The sequence below is a fragment of the Bombus impatiens genome, unplaced genomic scaffold (assembly GCF_000188095.3).
Source record: "Bombus impatiens unplaced genomic scaffold, BIMP_2.2 scf_1417, whole genome shotgun sequence".
NCBI lineage: Eukaryota > Metazoa > Arthropoda > Insecta > Hymenoptera > Apidae > Bombus > Bombus impatiens.
In genome coordinates, this window is record NT_177836.1 from 225,505 (window position 1) to 240,041 (window position 14,537).

Genomic DNA, 14,537 nt, shown 5'->3' on the forward strand with positions numbered 1-14,537 from the left:
TTAAATTAGAATTAATGCCATTGTTTAAGATTTATGGAATATGAAATGACGACAAAAAATTTATGGAATATGAAATGTACGATTAAAAAACTTGTTCTTCAAATTTCGAACATTTGAATAATAATAATTATTTTTAAATGATCGAATGCAATTTCAAATATTTCGCCTTAAAAAATTATTGCGAAAGATATTCCAAAAGTTATTATGAAATCTTTTTACTTAGATTCAAATATAAAGGCTTATGTCCAAGTCATTTTTGCTTTAATATTAAATTACTAGAAAAATGATTATACAATAAAATGTCTTGAATTTTTACCGCCCAATTATGAGTGGGTTATTTTGTAATGATTGGACAGCGTGATGTAAGATTCAAGCCAATGGAAGCAAAGCATCGAGCGAGCCACGGGAAGGCTCAATAAAGGGCGCTAGTGTACGTCAAGTGTCACAGCCGTTGCTTGTCTCCTCAGTATTGTAATTTAAATCGGTGATTTAATTAAGAATAACGTATTTTTTTTCTAGAATTTGTGAAACGTTAAGCAATAATGACCGACAAGAAAGGTAACTATATATCGTAATCGTGTAATACGACTAGCAATATGTGTTATACACGTTAAGAATATCTCGTGTTTTCAAGTCGAGAATACCACTTGTCACTCGTACGACGACGAGTTTTTTTTATGTTAGCAATGCTATCCGACACCTGTGAAGAATGGTGCACGTTTAAATTCGATCGAGACTCGTATCATTATTACACATATAAAGTCTCGTTTTAATGCGATGAGAGAAACTTGAATTTCTGTCCAGTGACAGATAAATCAATACCGCATTGTGTGTGGGAAATACAAAATGGCTTCCAAAGTTCGTCTTGAATAATTTTCACGATGACTCTTTATTAAAAATCGTATGCTATCTAAAACGATATAATTTCATTCGAATGTTATCAATATTGTTAGTTTCGTATCATATGTAACTTTATCTCTATGTTACATTTCTCAAACTACTGTATGTATTCAAGAATTTAGTATACATGAACGAATAATGTACGCTTTATGCGTTCAAGAAAAATTTTATCGAGTTCAAAAATATCATTACTATTAAATTTTATCATGTATTATGGCGTTCTTACTGAAAATAAAAATTTTAAATTTTATCGAACTCTAAATAGAAGAATACAAATATTTGTCATATTTCACAAAAGTTGTGTTAAGCTTTTTATTAGAAATTATATTTTTTGGTAATTGGAACTTAAAAGCATTAGTAACATTGTCATGGCAAAGAAAGAATAATATTTTTTTTTATGGTACACATCTACATTAATATTGTAATTTATAATTTAATTTTCCCTAAATAATTCAGTTTCTATTGATGCTTTAAGAAAAGAAGGTGAAAAATAAAGTTAGATTGTGTAATATTATACAACAGACTTCTGGAAGCCATTTACATTTTTTTTATTTTGTAGTACTTATAGATATACTAAGGTTAATAACGGATAATTTTGTTCTGACACAATTATATTATTTTTCTAATTTATAGTTAAGATACATGAATGATATAATTTTGATGAATTAAGATTCGTTATACCTTAAAAAACATTTTATGTATTTAAGAGAGTTATCAAGCATTAATTTCAAATTATAATTTTTTCACATCTATGAGATGTCTTAATTTCAATTGATATATCATAAAATAGATTCCATAGAGGAGCGTTTGAAGTTATCTTTTTCCATAACCTCCAAAAATGTATCAGTATATATAGATTGTCTATAATGCTCAGTAGAAGCTTTTATAAAGAAGCTGTTTAATAACTCGTACGAGTGAGGTATGTAATTTAATATTACTACTGGCTTTCCAAGTCTTTTACGTGCTGATGGAAATATTTAATTGACGTACAGCTTGGACCATGACTACATGATTTTATAGTAATCTACTATTGTACTTAATTAACAGCTCGGACACTTATGTGATTATTCCTAATTCAGTCCGCTCTGTTCCTAAGGCAAATGTATGATTACAGAGCAATAGCGTTTAAGGGATGTGTAAAAGTTTAGTCTGTAAGTAGATCAGTATTACACCGTTAATGATTACGACGAGAAATTGAGGATTATACTGGTGCAAATCTGCGAGCATATTACCGTGACGGTATAGCCGCTAAAAAACCGAAGGATAGCGCCTACAGTTGTGGCTGTCAATATGTTTGCAGCGGACCATTACAAAGACGATTTGATCCCAGTCAGTAGGTGGAGCTTCGGAGACCGGCGTTCGCGCAGCCTAAGCCACGTATCTAACCTCACCTTACTCTATATATTACCTAACTCACTACGTGTTTATATACCAACATATATTACGTATACACACACACATACACACACATATATATATATTCTACCAAATATATATATGAAGATATAAACGCACCGTGCGCCTCCTGATTCAAAAAGTGAAAAGAAAGCGAACAAAAATATTCAACATCGAATCACCCTTATTTTCCCGCCTTCGATGTTTCAAGCGATCAATTTTTGTCTTTAACCCCTTCCAATATTCCTTTTATCATTAATTTTTTTATTAGCTAACCGTAATACCAAGAGATCGTGGAATGCCTGGTTTGTAAAACTATAAAAGGAAATAATGTGGAGAATATATATTTTATAAATATCGTGAAAAAATTGTAGGAATGCCACGTGAGTTAAAATCAATCCCTAATAGACTAATACCAGTTTCCTCATTTTTCCAGGCCTACGTTGGTTATTAATCCACGATCATCAGGTATTAAAAGGATCGAAAAATCCGTTCCATGTGTTAAGAGATTGCTTGTACCGCACGCTTGTACATAGTTGAACAACGATACGTACTCTTCCGACCGCGTAAAAAGTTGTATCGCAGGCGTTTTGAGCGAAACTGTCATCTCGCGATATTAGAAAATGAATACCCTCGTAAACAGAGATCGCTTAGGATCATCAATGGTATTTGTAAGTCTTTTTGTGAATGAGTTTAAACACATGATCAGAGAGTTATACTTTTTGAATTGGAGACGTCGGTTGCTATATATCCAAATCAATATGAACGTAAGATATTGATATGGGTGTACAAATATTTCGTAATGAAATCGTGGTATTGGCTGATTGCTTATTTTTCTCTTTTTCTATTTTTTTCTTTTTTTTTTATTTTCTTTGTTTCAATACTCACTGTATCTCTTGTGACTTTTATTAAAGAGAGAATTAAAGTTTCTTACAGTATATATACAATATTTGGTTCTGTTTCTTTTTTTGGGTAAATTAAGAATGCAAAAAAGTAAATAAATTCTCTTATAAATGATGCGTCGCAAGATTTCACAGTGAGTCAACGGGGTGGACACGAATGCTGTATTTAAGCTCAGCGTATTTATAATATTTTTACTCAATAGAAACTTGGTAGCTCACTTTTAACAATAGTGCATGTTGCTTTGATTCCGGCTACAAGTTTCTCAAGATGAAAAGAAACACTAAAAATAAGTACATATTTGTTAAAATATTTGATAATTATCGTTTTTTATTCTTTTAATAATATGTTGAAATAAATCAGAAGTTAATTAATGATATGAAAGATGAAACTTGTGGTCAGTTTTGCACGTACTTACTTGTAGTTGATATACAAGGGAAAAATATACTTTCTTCAACAATAGTAGCGCATTAGTTTATTTCTGTTTAATTGGAAAGAAACAAATAAAAGAAAGAAAAATGTATAGCGTGTATACATTCATATATGTAACTTATAAATAAATATTGTCTCTTTCGGTAATAACTTTAAAAGTAAAAAAGGAAGAAACGTAATAAAATCATGATCAAATTATAAAAGGAAGAAAAGTTGATAAGAATGACATGAAAATAAAAACATGCTTCGTCGACTAAAAATAACAAACAAAACGATGAAGCGTGTTTCATAGATATCTTTTAGATGAATGTAATATGTAACGAAAAATATTTCAAGAGCGAAATTATGTTTGTTTGCCTCCTTACCTACTTTGTGTGCAAATATATACATATATACATAGCTTTGATCATTTTTTACATATTTGTATTTTAGTTTGCATGCTTGGAATGTGTTGCTAGAAAGACGCGTGACGTGTGAGCTTCTTCGATGACTGACATTTTATTCCTTCATTCATATCCGATCAAAAAACGATCGAGAAAAGAAAGAATATAAATATATCTTATTTAATTTTTTTCGTATAGAAGTTGCTCGCACGTTTTAACGTAATGCATGTTCATAACATGTTGTAGATTTTTTCATAATTCTATCTTTTATGTTTGCCTTCGCTCGTTGCCTTCTTAACTTTCTAATGGTCGATGTGTTTCCTTTTTTGCAGATATAAGCTTTTCTTACGAATAAACTGTAACATTTTGTTCTGAAGAAAGATAGAAAATGGTTAAGAAGGAATCGAACGAATTATTTTCGTCGGTTTTTAATCGTGTAGTTGAGGAATTTTATAAATGGTCTTTTAGACACGACACAGAGACGTTCCTATTCCTGTCGTGAACAAACCATCGAATTCATTAACATCTCTAAAAATTGCTTTTCTTCCTTCAACGAAAGTTCTGGGAAATTATTAAGAAATTGGTCCAGTCGGATTGTTGCTACAAGGTCATAGGAATCTCTCGAGCGTTTTTGAGTTGCATGTGCATGTTTGGCAGAATATATCATGTATACTGTTAATAGTGAGCTTAAATATGAGATAGTATTCAACGATATTCATCGAGAGTTGTGAATATAAGGATGTCTCTACCTTCTTAAACCCAGCGGTCTAGACATGTTCGATAAAAAGTCGATTAAATTTATATCGAGACTAGAAACCAAGGAAAGAATAGCAGATGAATAGATATCACCTGATGATAAAGCTTGTAACATTGTTCTTCTACAGGAATGTTCTTGAAATTACAGCAAGTGGAACAAAATATCAAAATACTGAGCAAAATATAGAAATATTTTTAAACGATCTTAAATACACGTTGTTTTAACAGAAACATGGAAAAATGAGATTAATAAAATTAGATCATGTTATATATTGAAAATAATCTTAGTTTAGTGCATTATTATGTTCTTTTATGAAAATAACCAATTAATAGAGATTGAATAACAATAATTAAGCTATTACTATTGATATAATTTTCAATAATTTCAATATAATTATTATTTCTCAAAGAATATTTGCTTTTGAAGATTCTTCTAAATATTATGTGAGTACAGTGAAAGTGAAATCTTCGATCATTCCTCGGTCGCTGGGTTCTCTGAGGCACAAAAACTGTTCCACCGAAGCATTTCGATGAATAAAATCGTCTAGTTTAAAAAAAGAATGAAATAGATGAATCGCGATTATAACGAAACAAAACGGGCAGGTTTCGCCCAGTTTCTCGCGTGAGCGGGTAAAACGCGATAGACCATTTGGTTCTGATGGCAAATTAGGTCGAATATGCTCATTGGGACAAATTAGGTTACGAAAGTAATAACAGAGAGCAGGAGATGAGAGGGAATGCGTGCGTGTACGAGAGAAAGGCGGGTCGAATAAAGAGCAGAAAGAAAGGGGATGAAAAAGTGGGAGAGGCAGAAAGAGGGAAAAGAGAAAGAAAGGAATTAGGAGAATATAAAGCAAAAAAAGAAGAAAAGAAAGAAAAAAAAGAAAGAACACTGTTCAAGTTACCCAGTAAACTCGTACTAGCATATTAATATTATAATCAATTGTTATTGGATTCGATGATTGTTTGCACCGTGGCACTGACACATAAATTTATTATTCGATTGAAGGCTGATCTAAGTAATGGATATAACGAGCCTCATCTTTTACAAATGGGAAAATGCACAAGCTATATGAATGCTTCTAGTTACGCGGAGGATGAAGGAAACGGTATCATCCTACACATAGGCTTGTATAAAGTGCAATATAACATAATTTGAGGAGAGTGCTCGTTTCCATGCGTTGGACCAGTGTTCAATTATCATGGACAATTTGGTGTGGGCTGACGTCTATGTTAGAGTACAACATGTCCATCCACTGCTACTGGGCTTGAGCTATTTATCATACGCGTTCTAGATCTATGTTAACGTTCAGAATTTGTTGCATTAACAAGAAATTTCGAATGACAAATGAACGATTGCTACGCCAAATGAAGCATATATGCGTTCCATTCGTCTTTTTAATATGGAAATAATTATTGCTTTAAAAGAAAGAAATAAAAGAATAACATATTTCTTGTGTGTGCTTTGCGTATGTTAAATGGCTATGGAACAGGGCATAATTTAGTCTCTACTTTTAAAAAAACATGAAAATTGGGCGTTCTCGTGTTTGCTTACGAGAATGAGAGTTGAACCTGGCCGATGACGAAAATCTGCTCGTGGCAATGTTTACGCGAACAGCGCCCAATTAATAATATATATTACGCAATTATAAAGAACTTTTAATCATGTTTGATCTTTATTTATGGATATTTGCAGAAATTTGTGGTTTGCTGAATCTTGTCACAACTTTTTGAATGTGTGGAACTTGATATACATATACATATATATATGTACATATTACGGACATATATATATATGTATACCTTTTTCATCGTACCACTGTACTCATTGTATAAATTACACATTCACCGCCCGAAAGCAATGACGATTTCTTAGTTAATTCGAATGAGAATTCAATTTAATTGGACTACTTTACCGTTACTTTAAAAAAAAAAAAAAAAAAACGAGAAGAGAAAAAGAAATTCTGTCTCACTTAATCGATTTTTAATTACTGGGCTTGTTTTTTAACATCACTTTTTGGAACAATCCATTTACCCTATTTATTCCTGGCTTTATTTTAGCTCTGTTTTTTGTCATTTATTTCCTTTTTTGATCTAGTCGAACCAGAATGTTTCATAACTGTGTTCAAACATGTTTGCGAATTTGTCGAGAACTGTATATCTTTATTTTTAAATTTTATGACACTTTTCAATATCAGGAAAACTAATCGAAGAAATTAGGGTTTTCCCCCTGCATATTTTCCTATGAGGTACGAGACAGATACTGAAAAGTAACATTTTTCTATCGGAATCATCTGATGCATTTAACTCCTCAAACACTTAATATCAGTTCATGAATATTCAGAGGTTCGACTATTTAGACGAATGTATTTGGCTTTTACCTTGATTGCGTAACGCTATTTGCTTTGAGATCGGTTTCGTATATCTTAGTTTAGAAGTAAAGGTAGGTCGATTAACGCGAGTTTTCATTTGAGAATAGTTTCTCATTTTATTCTTGTTATTCTTCTTCTTTCTTTTTCTTAATTTTTTTTTAATTCTTGACTGACTGCCTGACGATTCTTTTGACTGTCGAACATTACATATCACACCCGTAGTGGCTGTATTGTTAGACTTGTTTGTATAACTTTTCTGTGTATTATGTTTCAAGAAGGTGAAAAGAATTCGACGAAGAACCTTCCCGTTCTTCTCTTATTTTTCTTTTTTTTTCAACGCGGTTCTTTGTTTCTTTAAAAAGAAAAAGAACAAACAGAAAATAAAGAACATTGTCCGAGACTTTTTTTCATTTTAATTATACTAGTGACAAGATGTACCACAGATTGCTCCATGTCAAATTCCAAACATATATATATATATATATATATATGTATATATATATACATATATATATACGTGCTGTTGTTTATTTATTCACAGTTAAGGTACCAGAAGTATAGTTTGCTAAGCTATTCTCAAGTGTCTCGCTTTCAACTACGCTTCTTTCGAGAATCCCCGAAATTCAAATTTTCTACTACCCTCTGTGTTTTTGTGCGTCACTAAGATTATTCAAGATATTATGTAAAAAGGGAAGCACTGATGGATGATGGATTTTCGAAAGAGCCGTAAATGTTTTTACTACGAAGCCTGTCTTGTACCACTGAAGTTTACGCGGACATGCATTATTAGTTTCTTCGTTGATTTCCTTTTTTTCTTGACACGTTTCGATTGCAACGTTTGCTCTCCACTTGTATGAATATATAAGACTATGAAAACTGCTGTAAACTCTAAAGGTAACAAGAAGGCAACGATACCGTTTTTTCGGTTATTTCTTTTCACCATTATTTAGTGACTAACATTGTTTGAGCTTTGAATAGTACCTTGATAAAAACGGTGTATGTCATGTGTAAGATATACTTGGGTGTGGGAGTACCACTTTTGGAATCAAGACGTATTTGACGCATTCTATACATTGGAATTAAATTTTTAATCAAAGATGGAAAAGGAATAATTTATTAGTAATAATGTACAATAGAAAAAGATTAGCGTCAAAAACGTTTCGATGCTGAGGATATGAGTTACACGATCAATAGGAGATAGAAGAGGAACTTATGAACTTATAGTGTGGAAGGATTGAAAGTGAATGAAGAGTTCCGATGTTTCCTATTGTTTGATAATTCATGTTCTCTCTTATCCTTTCTGGCAGTGGTACCACGTACCGTTGGCTTAGATCGAACCTACGGCCAACAAACTGAACGGACTTGCATTTTCCATTGCATGTGTTACAGCATACCCGGTGACACCTCATCCACCAACAGGTTTTGTCCCTGCGCCGGCACAGCCTGCTACCTACGGTAGTACACGTAAGAGAATCATCTCTGTGTTTCGATGTGTCGATTCCGTCAGGTTTTAGTGATCCGATTACATGCGAATTTTACAATATAGTTGCAGGTGCCGCACCGTATGGAGTATTTCCTAATCAACCACAACTTTATGCAGCGCAAGGACCACCGCCGCCAACGTATGATCAAACTCTTACTCATCCGATGGTGAGGACTTTGTTGCATTCATTTAAGAAAAATGTGTTGATACATTAGAAATTTTCTTCAGAACTTTGTAATTAATTTGTATAGATGTATCAACCAATGTATGGTCAAGGATACCCAGGATACTTAGCGGGTTATCCTGCATATGGACCATTGCAATATTATCCACCATTAGCTGCAGCTGCAGCATATTACCCTGCAGCAGCAATGCAGCCTCCAGTTAGGCCCCCTACACTTGTGATGCCTGTAAGTAATTAAAATTTATTGCACATTCTTTGTTATTATATATATGAGCATACTAATTTGTTAAACTCTTTTGAAGAATGGATTCGATGCTACTAATCGATTTGATAGTATCTCACAACCTGTCTTGCCACCACCCCCAACAGTTCCAAATGCCGCCCAACTAGCTGCAATGGCGAGTCACAGCGTGGCTATATCGCAAAAGAAAAATTTCCTAGGAGGGGGAACAGAAGGCGGTTACACCTTTTGGTAAACCATTAAACCTTTTGTGAAACACTAAGTCTAACAAAGGCATTGTTGTCGAGATGATCCATGTAGGCAAATCTGATTTATGTTAGAATTCTACTATTTTCACATTGGGAGCAGCTATTAATTAGTATATCTTGTGCGTAGACCGATCGCAAAAATAGCACTTTCTAATTCGCTAATATTCTAAAAGTGCTTAGTATATTTTCTGTTAGCTCGTTAGTTTTTTCTTGTCACAGATTTATATGTGACGTATAGTTATCGGTGCACAATGCGATTTTCAAATTTTAGCTATCGGTCGGCGCATATATCATACTATGAGATTTAAGAGAAACATTAAGAAGGGAAGACTCGTGCGGCACCAGTTATATGATTGAGAAAAAAACAGCTATTTGAAATAACTCGAAAAAAACCAAAAGCACATTTTGTAAACTAAAGATGCGTAAAAGTGGAATTGTAGGTCTTCGATGATATTTCGTTATCTCTTGATGGTAACGATCAAATGATAAATGATTCCTCGACGTACTTAAACTAAAATTTAAGAAAATGATGGTTATTTAAAAATACAAGATATTATTTTTAATTACTCGATTGTCACGCGACATTAAGTTGTATTAATATAACAGAATCCGTACATTTAATATTACGAATGTTATAAACTTCTTTTTGAAAACGGAAAATTTCAATTATGTGATCTAAAAAAAGTTTTACCTTTTCGTATTTAACGCAGTTAACGATACATTTCAAAACGCACGAGATGTTCCATTTTTATTTTATAAAAGTGATGTTAAACGCGAGCGAGAGTAGGGAACACGGTGTTGTTCTTCTTTTTAGAGTTAACGGGTGAATACATGCACCAGTGGATGCGAGTTGTCTTATTCGCCTACAGGGATCGATATTCAAAGTGTGTTCTAAGCCTTTTTTAAGCGCGACTTGGTTTTCTGCAAGGCAAACCGAAGAGCAAAGGGGTTGCTCGCGTTATTTCTGTTACTTTCTAGACGACTATATTTTTTTTCGATATTTTTTTCCTTTGGAGCTTTTAATGCTCCAATGAAGTTTCTTTTCCAACGTGAAAAAAGGTCATCATAGCCCCAACGTTTAGGAAAAAAAGAACATGTTCGTGATAGGAGCCTGAGGAATGCGTGAGAGTCATTCGTAGTTGATGAGGTTATTTGTTGCGCATTATACTTGTAATTTAGCGAACAATTAGTAGTACATAGGAAACTTTTATTATTCTTTTTTTGTTTTTGATAAAAATTTTAGTGAAGGCGGTAGGGAAAGAAATGTTTGAAATGGTTCCTTTTTCACGTCATTAAAATCATTATGTAATTTTGACGCATTTTATGATTATAAAATATGTATAAGCGATGTTCAAGGCTCGAGTGCCAAACGACAAAGTTCAAAATTATAAAATATACCGAAGATTCTCACGTATTCAATCGACTTCAAAGATACTTACCTACTCTACCTAAAAGTACGCACTCTCTTCTTTAAAATCAGTAGTCTTTCTTCCTAGTTGTTTGATGTTTCTTTTTTAAATGCAGATTAGCTAGGTCGGCTAACAAAGTTATTATTTAATTGAAATGAAAGGCTTGCCCGCGGCGTTCGAATTTCTATAAGCGGGTTAAAATTGTGCTTTGATTGAAACAGTTACCATGTAGTGACTGGAATTCCCCAATAAACGTTACTTTTTCAATACGTCTTTTCAATAAGCACCCGTGTAACTATTCGAACTGGTCGATAATATAATATTCAAAAAATAGCATATAAGTACGTCCTCTCCGTAAGCATTGTAAACATAGTAACATTGCCCAAGTTTTCTTTGTTCCTATCAAGTTGCACAGTAACTATGTGGGAACTGAATTCGACCAAAGCTCGCGAAGGAAACAAATAGTTGACTCAATTTCAAAGTACAAATTGAATATCCATGTAAGTAGAGGGAAAGTTCGTAACGACGGGGTCAAGCCTTATGTCAGCCATATTAGGCGATGTTGCGGTAATGATACGGTAAGCAACGCAGCGAGTTCGTAACGCCTATAATTTAATATACAGTGCAGAATGTTGTTAACAACTACATACTATTTTCTGAGAAACTTGAGATCTATTTCAAAGAACGAAGAGACAGAAATCCTGGAAATTGTGAAAAAAGAATAACTAGTTGCACACAGCTACGAAAACGACTGTTTTGCTCCGCGATCATAGGCATATAGTACGGTGAACCTGCTGATAGGATACTTGAAATGTTCCATTCTGCAGGTGCACAATTAAACACGATATTAATTAAGCAATGAAGATCGAAGAAACTAATTTACAATCGGTGATAGCTTAGGATAGGACCAAGAAACGCAGTTCTATTTAGAAGTTTTCGAATAGGTGTTCCGGCAAACTTGACCAGTACTCTAATATGTTTCGCATTGGGCTTTAATGAGGATGGGTATTTTCAAATACTTATCTGTGATGTAAACAAAAGTGACTTTTTGCTCTTTAATTGAGATTAAAGTAAGTTACAATTTAATTAACGGTGAATCAAAGTGATTTCTATTCTGCTTTGAGAATTCTATTAGTTAAATTTTTATGAATCAAGTTTATTGTATGGAAGAAATTATGTATCGGTTTCAAAAACAAAATTCATCCAACGTTTTCAATTTTTGCACCGTTAAAAAACGCAGGAACTTCCTAAAAAAATTAACTACTGTTCTTTGTATTTTGTGATATCTGATTACCTCAAAATCTAAAGCAGAATATGTAGGTACTTGTCTTGTTTTGTACCATCGTCGAATTTAATTCAGTTTCTACGAAAAGAAAAGAAGAAAAAGAGGATAATGCGCGAACGATTGGAATTCAAATTTTCATAAGGGCGAAACGCACTGGCCAAATTTGTTGCCACAGCGCCATAACTTACATTCACCTTGTACCTTCAATTCTTTTTCTACCAGATGTACCTACAGTTATTCACATATGACCAGCGTTTAATAAAGAAGCGCGTAATCTCAATCTTATTAAAAGAAAAAAAAATCTAGTCCGAAGAGTCTGATTGATTGGGATACAAAATGTTACATAGACTTTTTTTCTCAATCCGTGCGACGCCAGGTGCGAAATAAATACCGCAGCATTCACTTATACCTCGAGACATCTGAGAAAATTGACATTTTCCAAAACTAAAAAAAACACTCATGCCATTCCATTTGACGACATTGAGTCATAATCGACACATGTACGAGTCGCATTTAGGAATTTGAGACGCGTATTAAAAAAAAAAAGAAAAAAAGAAAAAAAAAGACAAAAAAAAGGCGATAAGCGAGAAGTTGTGTCGTTACTTGAAATGTAATCACTCTCGTCGAATTTTTGCGAGTTTGCATATCAGCAAAGGGCTGTTTATTGCAAAAAGTGGGGCACTTCGCTCATACCTTACATTGCACAAGAAGTGCACTGAGCCACCTTAATCTTTGCAGCTATGATAAGAATTGAATGTTACAATGATCCTTTCAGAAAGAGAAAAACGAAAGAAAATGAATACTAAGCCCAATGGCTAATTTTATAGGAACTTGTACACGCGAAGAAACAATTGAATTATGTTGTGTTGATATTTATATTTAAATTATTATTATTTAAACAATTTATTCGCAGATTACCTACAGTTTAGAACAAAATTTACGCAACATATTTTGACCAATTATTTTGTATTTTGAGCGAGAGTGGTGGAAAGGTTTTATATCATGAAAAAAGTGTGCAATAAGCGTAATGTCTATTGTAACAATAAAGAAATGATATTAATTGCAACACAGAATTTGTTATTACGTTGAACAAAATAGAAAGGCTGGGAGGGAGAGGGAGAGAGAGTGAAAGCGAGTGAGAGAAAAGAATAAAGAGAAATGAAAATGTACCACTGCAATCATCAAGTGTATTAATTAATAAATACAATAATCATAAAATTCATTATGTTCACTATTTTCTTGTGTATAAAATATTGTTTACACATAATTGTCTTTTATATCTAAATGCAATTAAAATGCACATTATTGAAACATTTTTATAAAGTAGTACTAAAAATTGTATTTATACTTAATAAGAAAAAATTCTATGCTATATACACAAAATATTGGCAGTTTAGTATCTAATAACTTTATTATCTCTAGATTGCAATTCATTAGTTTTATTTATCTTACTGTTGATATTTCTTCTCAGATAAAACATTTTTCATTGTTTTTTGTAAGGTAGGTAATGTTTCACAATAATTATCTACACATTTTGTTACACAGTTATCAAATATCTCACTATATTTTTCCAAATCACGCTGTGATGGATTTGGACCTGCCGCATCTTTTATTCTATCATTACAATCCATAACACACCTTTGTAATCGATTCTAAAAAATAATATTCATTAAATATTCTGTTGATTTGCAGACTTTTCATTTAGAGAAAAAAAGACGATAAAACGTACTTGAACTCTTTCCAGTTCTTCTCTAGCATATTCTTGAGCTTGATCCAGTGAATTATTGCAATTTTTTACACAGTTCTGTACTCGTTGTATACTATAGGTCTCATTATCACAACAAATTGCAGCACATCTATATGCATCACCCTAAAATTGAATACCAAATTCTCTATATAGTCTACTAATTTATTCTTCCCATCATTCTTTATAAATTCTTCATATGTACTTCATATTAATATATACATAATTTCTTTTAATAATAAAAGCTTCCAAATGCGCGTGTTTCACGATATAACCTAAAAATACTACAAATTCAAAGCACCTTCATTTTTCTCATTGATTTATCAATTTCTTCGACTATTTTGCTAGTATGTTCTTCGACTCGTTTCTGTTGTTCTTCAACCATTTTGTACTTATTTTCCTAAAAACTCATTAATATCAAAATAAACTAAACTTAATTTAACCGGCTTCCTATGAAACTACACGCCACATGATCCAGTGAATAGAATACAAGTCAGATTGTTAATAGCGCATCTGTAGTTACATAATACAAATCGAATGTTTATTAAACGAATAATTTCCCCCAATCATATTGTAACTTAAAGGAAAAAGGGAAACCTATATTTCTTTAAGAACAAGGCTTAAAGAAAGAATAGAACAATCTGATAGTGAAGCACGATCGAGCAACTCCTGTGATGAATGGAAATAAGACTCTGTGAGCTAGTGAGCGACAAATGTTTCTCAATTTGTTCGGTAAGCAGTATGGCGGTTCAAGTCAAGAATTTGAATTGCGTATATGTAATACAGTTGTATAAATGTACATATG

The 14,537-nt window shown here is 32.7% G+C and overlaps 2 protein-coding genes across 7 annotated transcripts; one reads left to right on the forward strand and one right to left on the reverse strand.

Annotated features, from left to right (window-relative positions):
* Positions 1 to 397: 397 nt before the first annotated feature.
* Positions 398 to 12,488, forward strand: LOC100743572 (DAZ-associated protein 2). Of its 6 annotated transcripts, XM_033323988.1 has the most exons (6): positions 5,140 to 5,608; positions 8,528 to 8,602; positions 8,685 to 8,788; positions 8,873 to 9,031; positions 9,108 to 9,277; positions 10,109 to 12,488. In XM_033323988.1, coding segments are annotated over exons 1-6 (624 nt in total). In that variant the 5' UTR covers positions 5,140 to 5,493; the 3' UTR covers positions 10,110 to 12,488. The 6 variants fall into 6 exon arrangements, with proteins under 6 accessions (XP_003493978.1, XP_012247815.1, XP_024227302.1 ...); XM_003493930.4 differs by lacking the exon at positions 5,140 to 5,608 and adding an exon at positions 398 to 558 and having other exon boundaries at positions 9,108 to 12,487; XM_012392392.3 differs by lacking the exon at positions 5,140 to 5,608 and adding an exon at positions 398 to 558 and having other exon boundaries at positions 8,528 to 8,593; positions 9,108 to 12,487.
* A 123-nt stretch (positions 12,489 to 12,611) lies between these two features.
* LOC100743687 (protein FAM136A) lies at positions 12,612 to 14,427 on the reverse strand. The gene is made up of 3 exons (XM_003493931.4): positions 14,034 to 14,427; positions 13,718 to 13,858; positions 12,612 to 13,640 (listed from the first exon to the last, which is right to left on the reverse strand). Exons 1-3 carry the CDS (start codon positions 14,115 to 14,117, stop codon positions 13,437 to 13,439), a joined length of 429 nt encoding a protein of 142 aa, XP_003493979.1. The 5' UTR covers positions 14,118 to 14,427; the 3' UTR covers positions 12,612 to 13,436.
* Between the last annotated feature and the right edge of the window lie 110 nt (positions 14,428 to 14,537).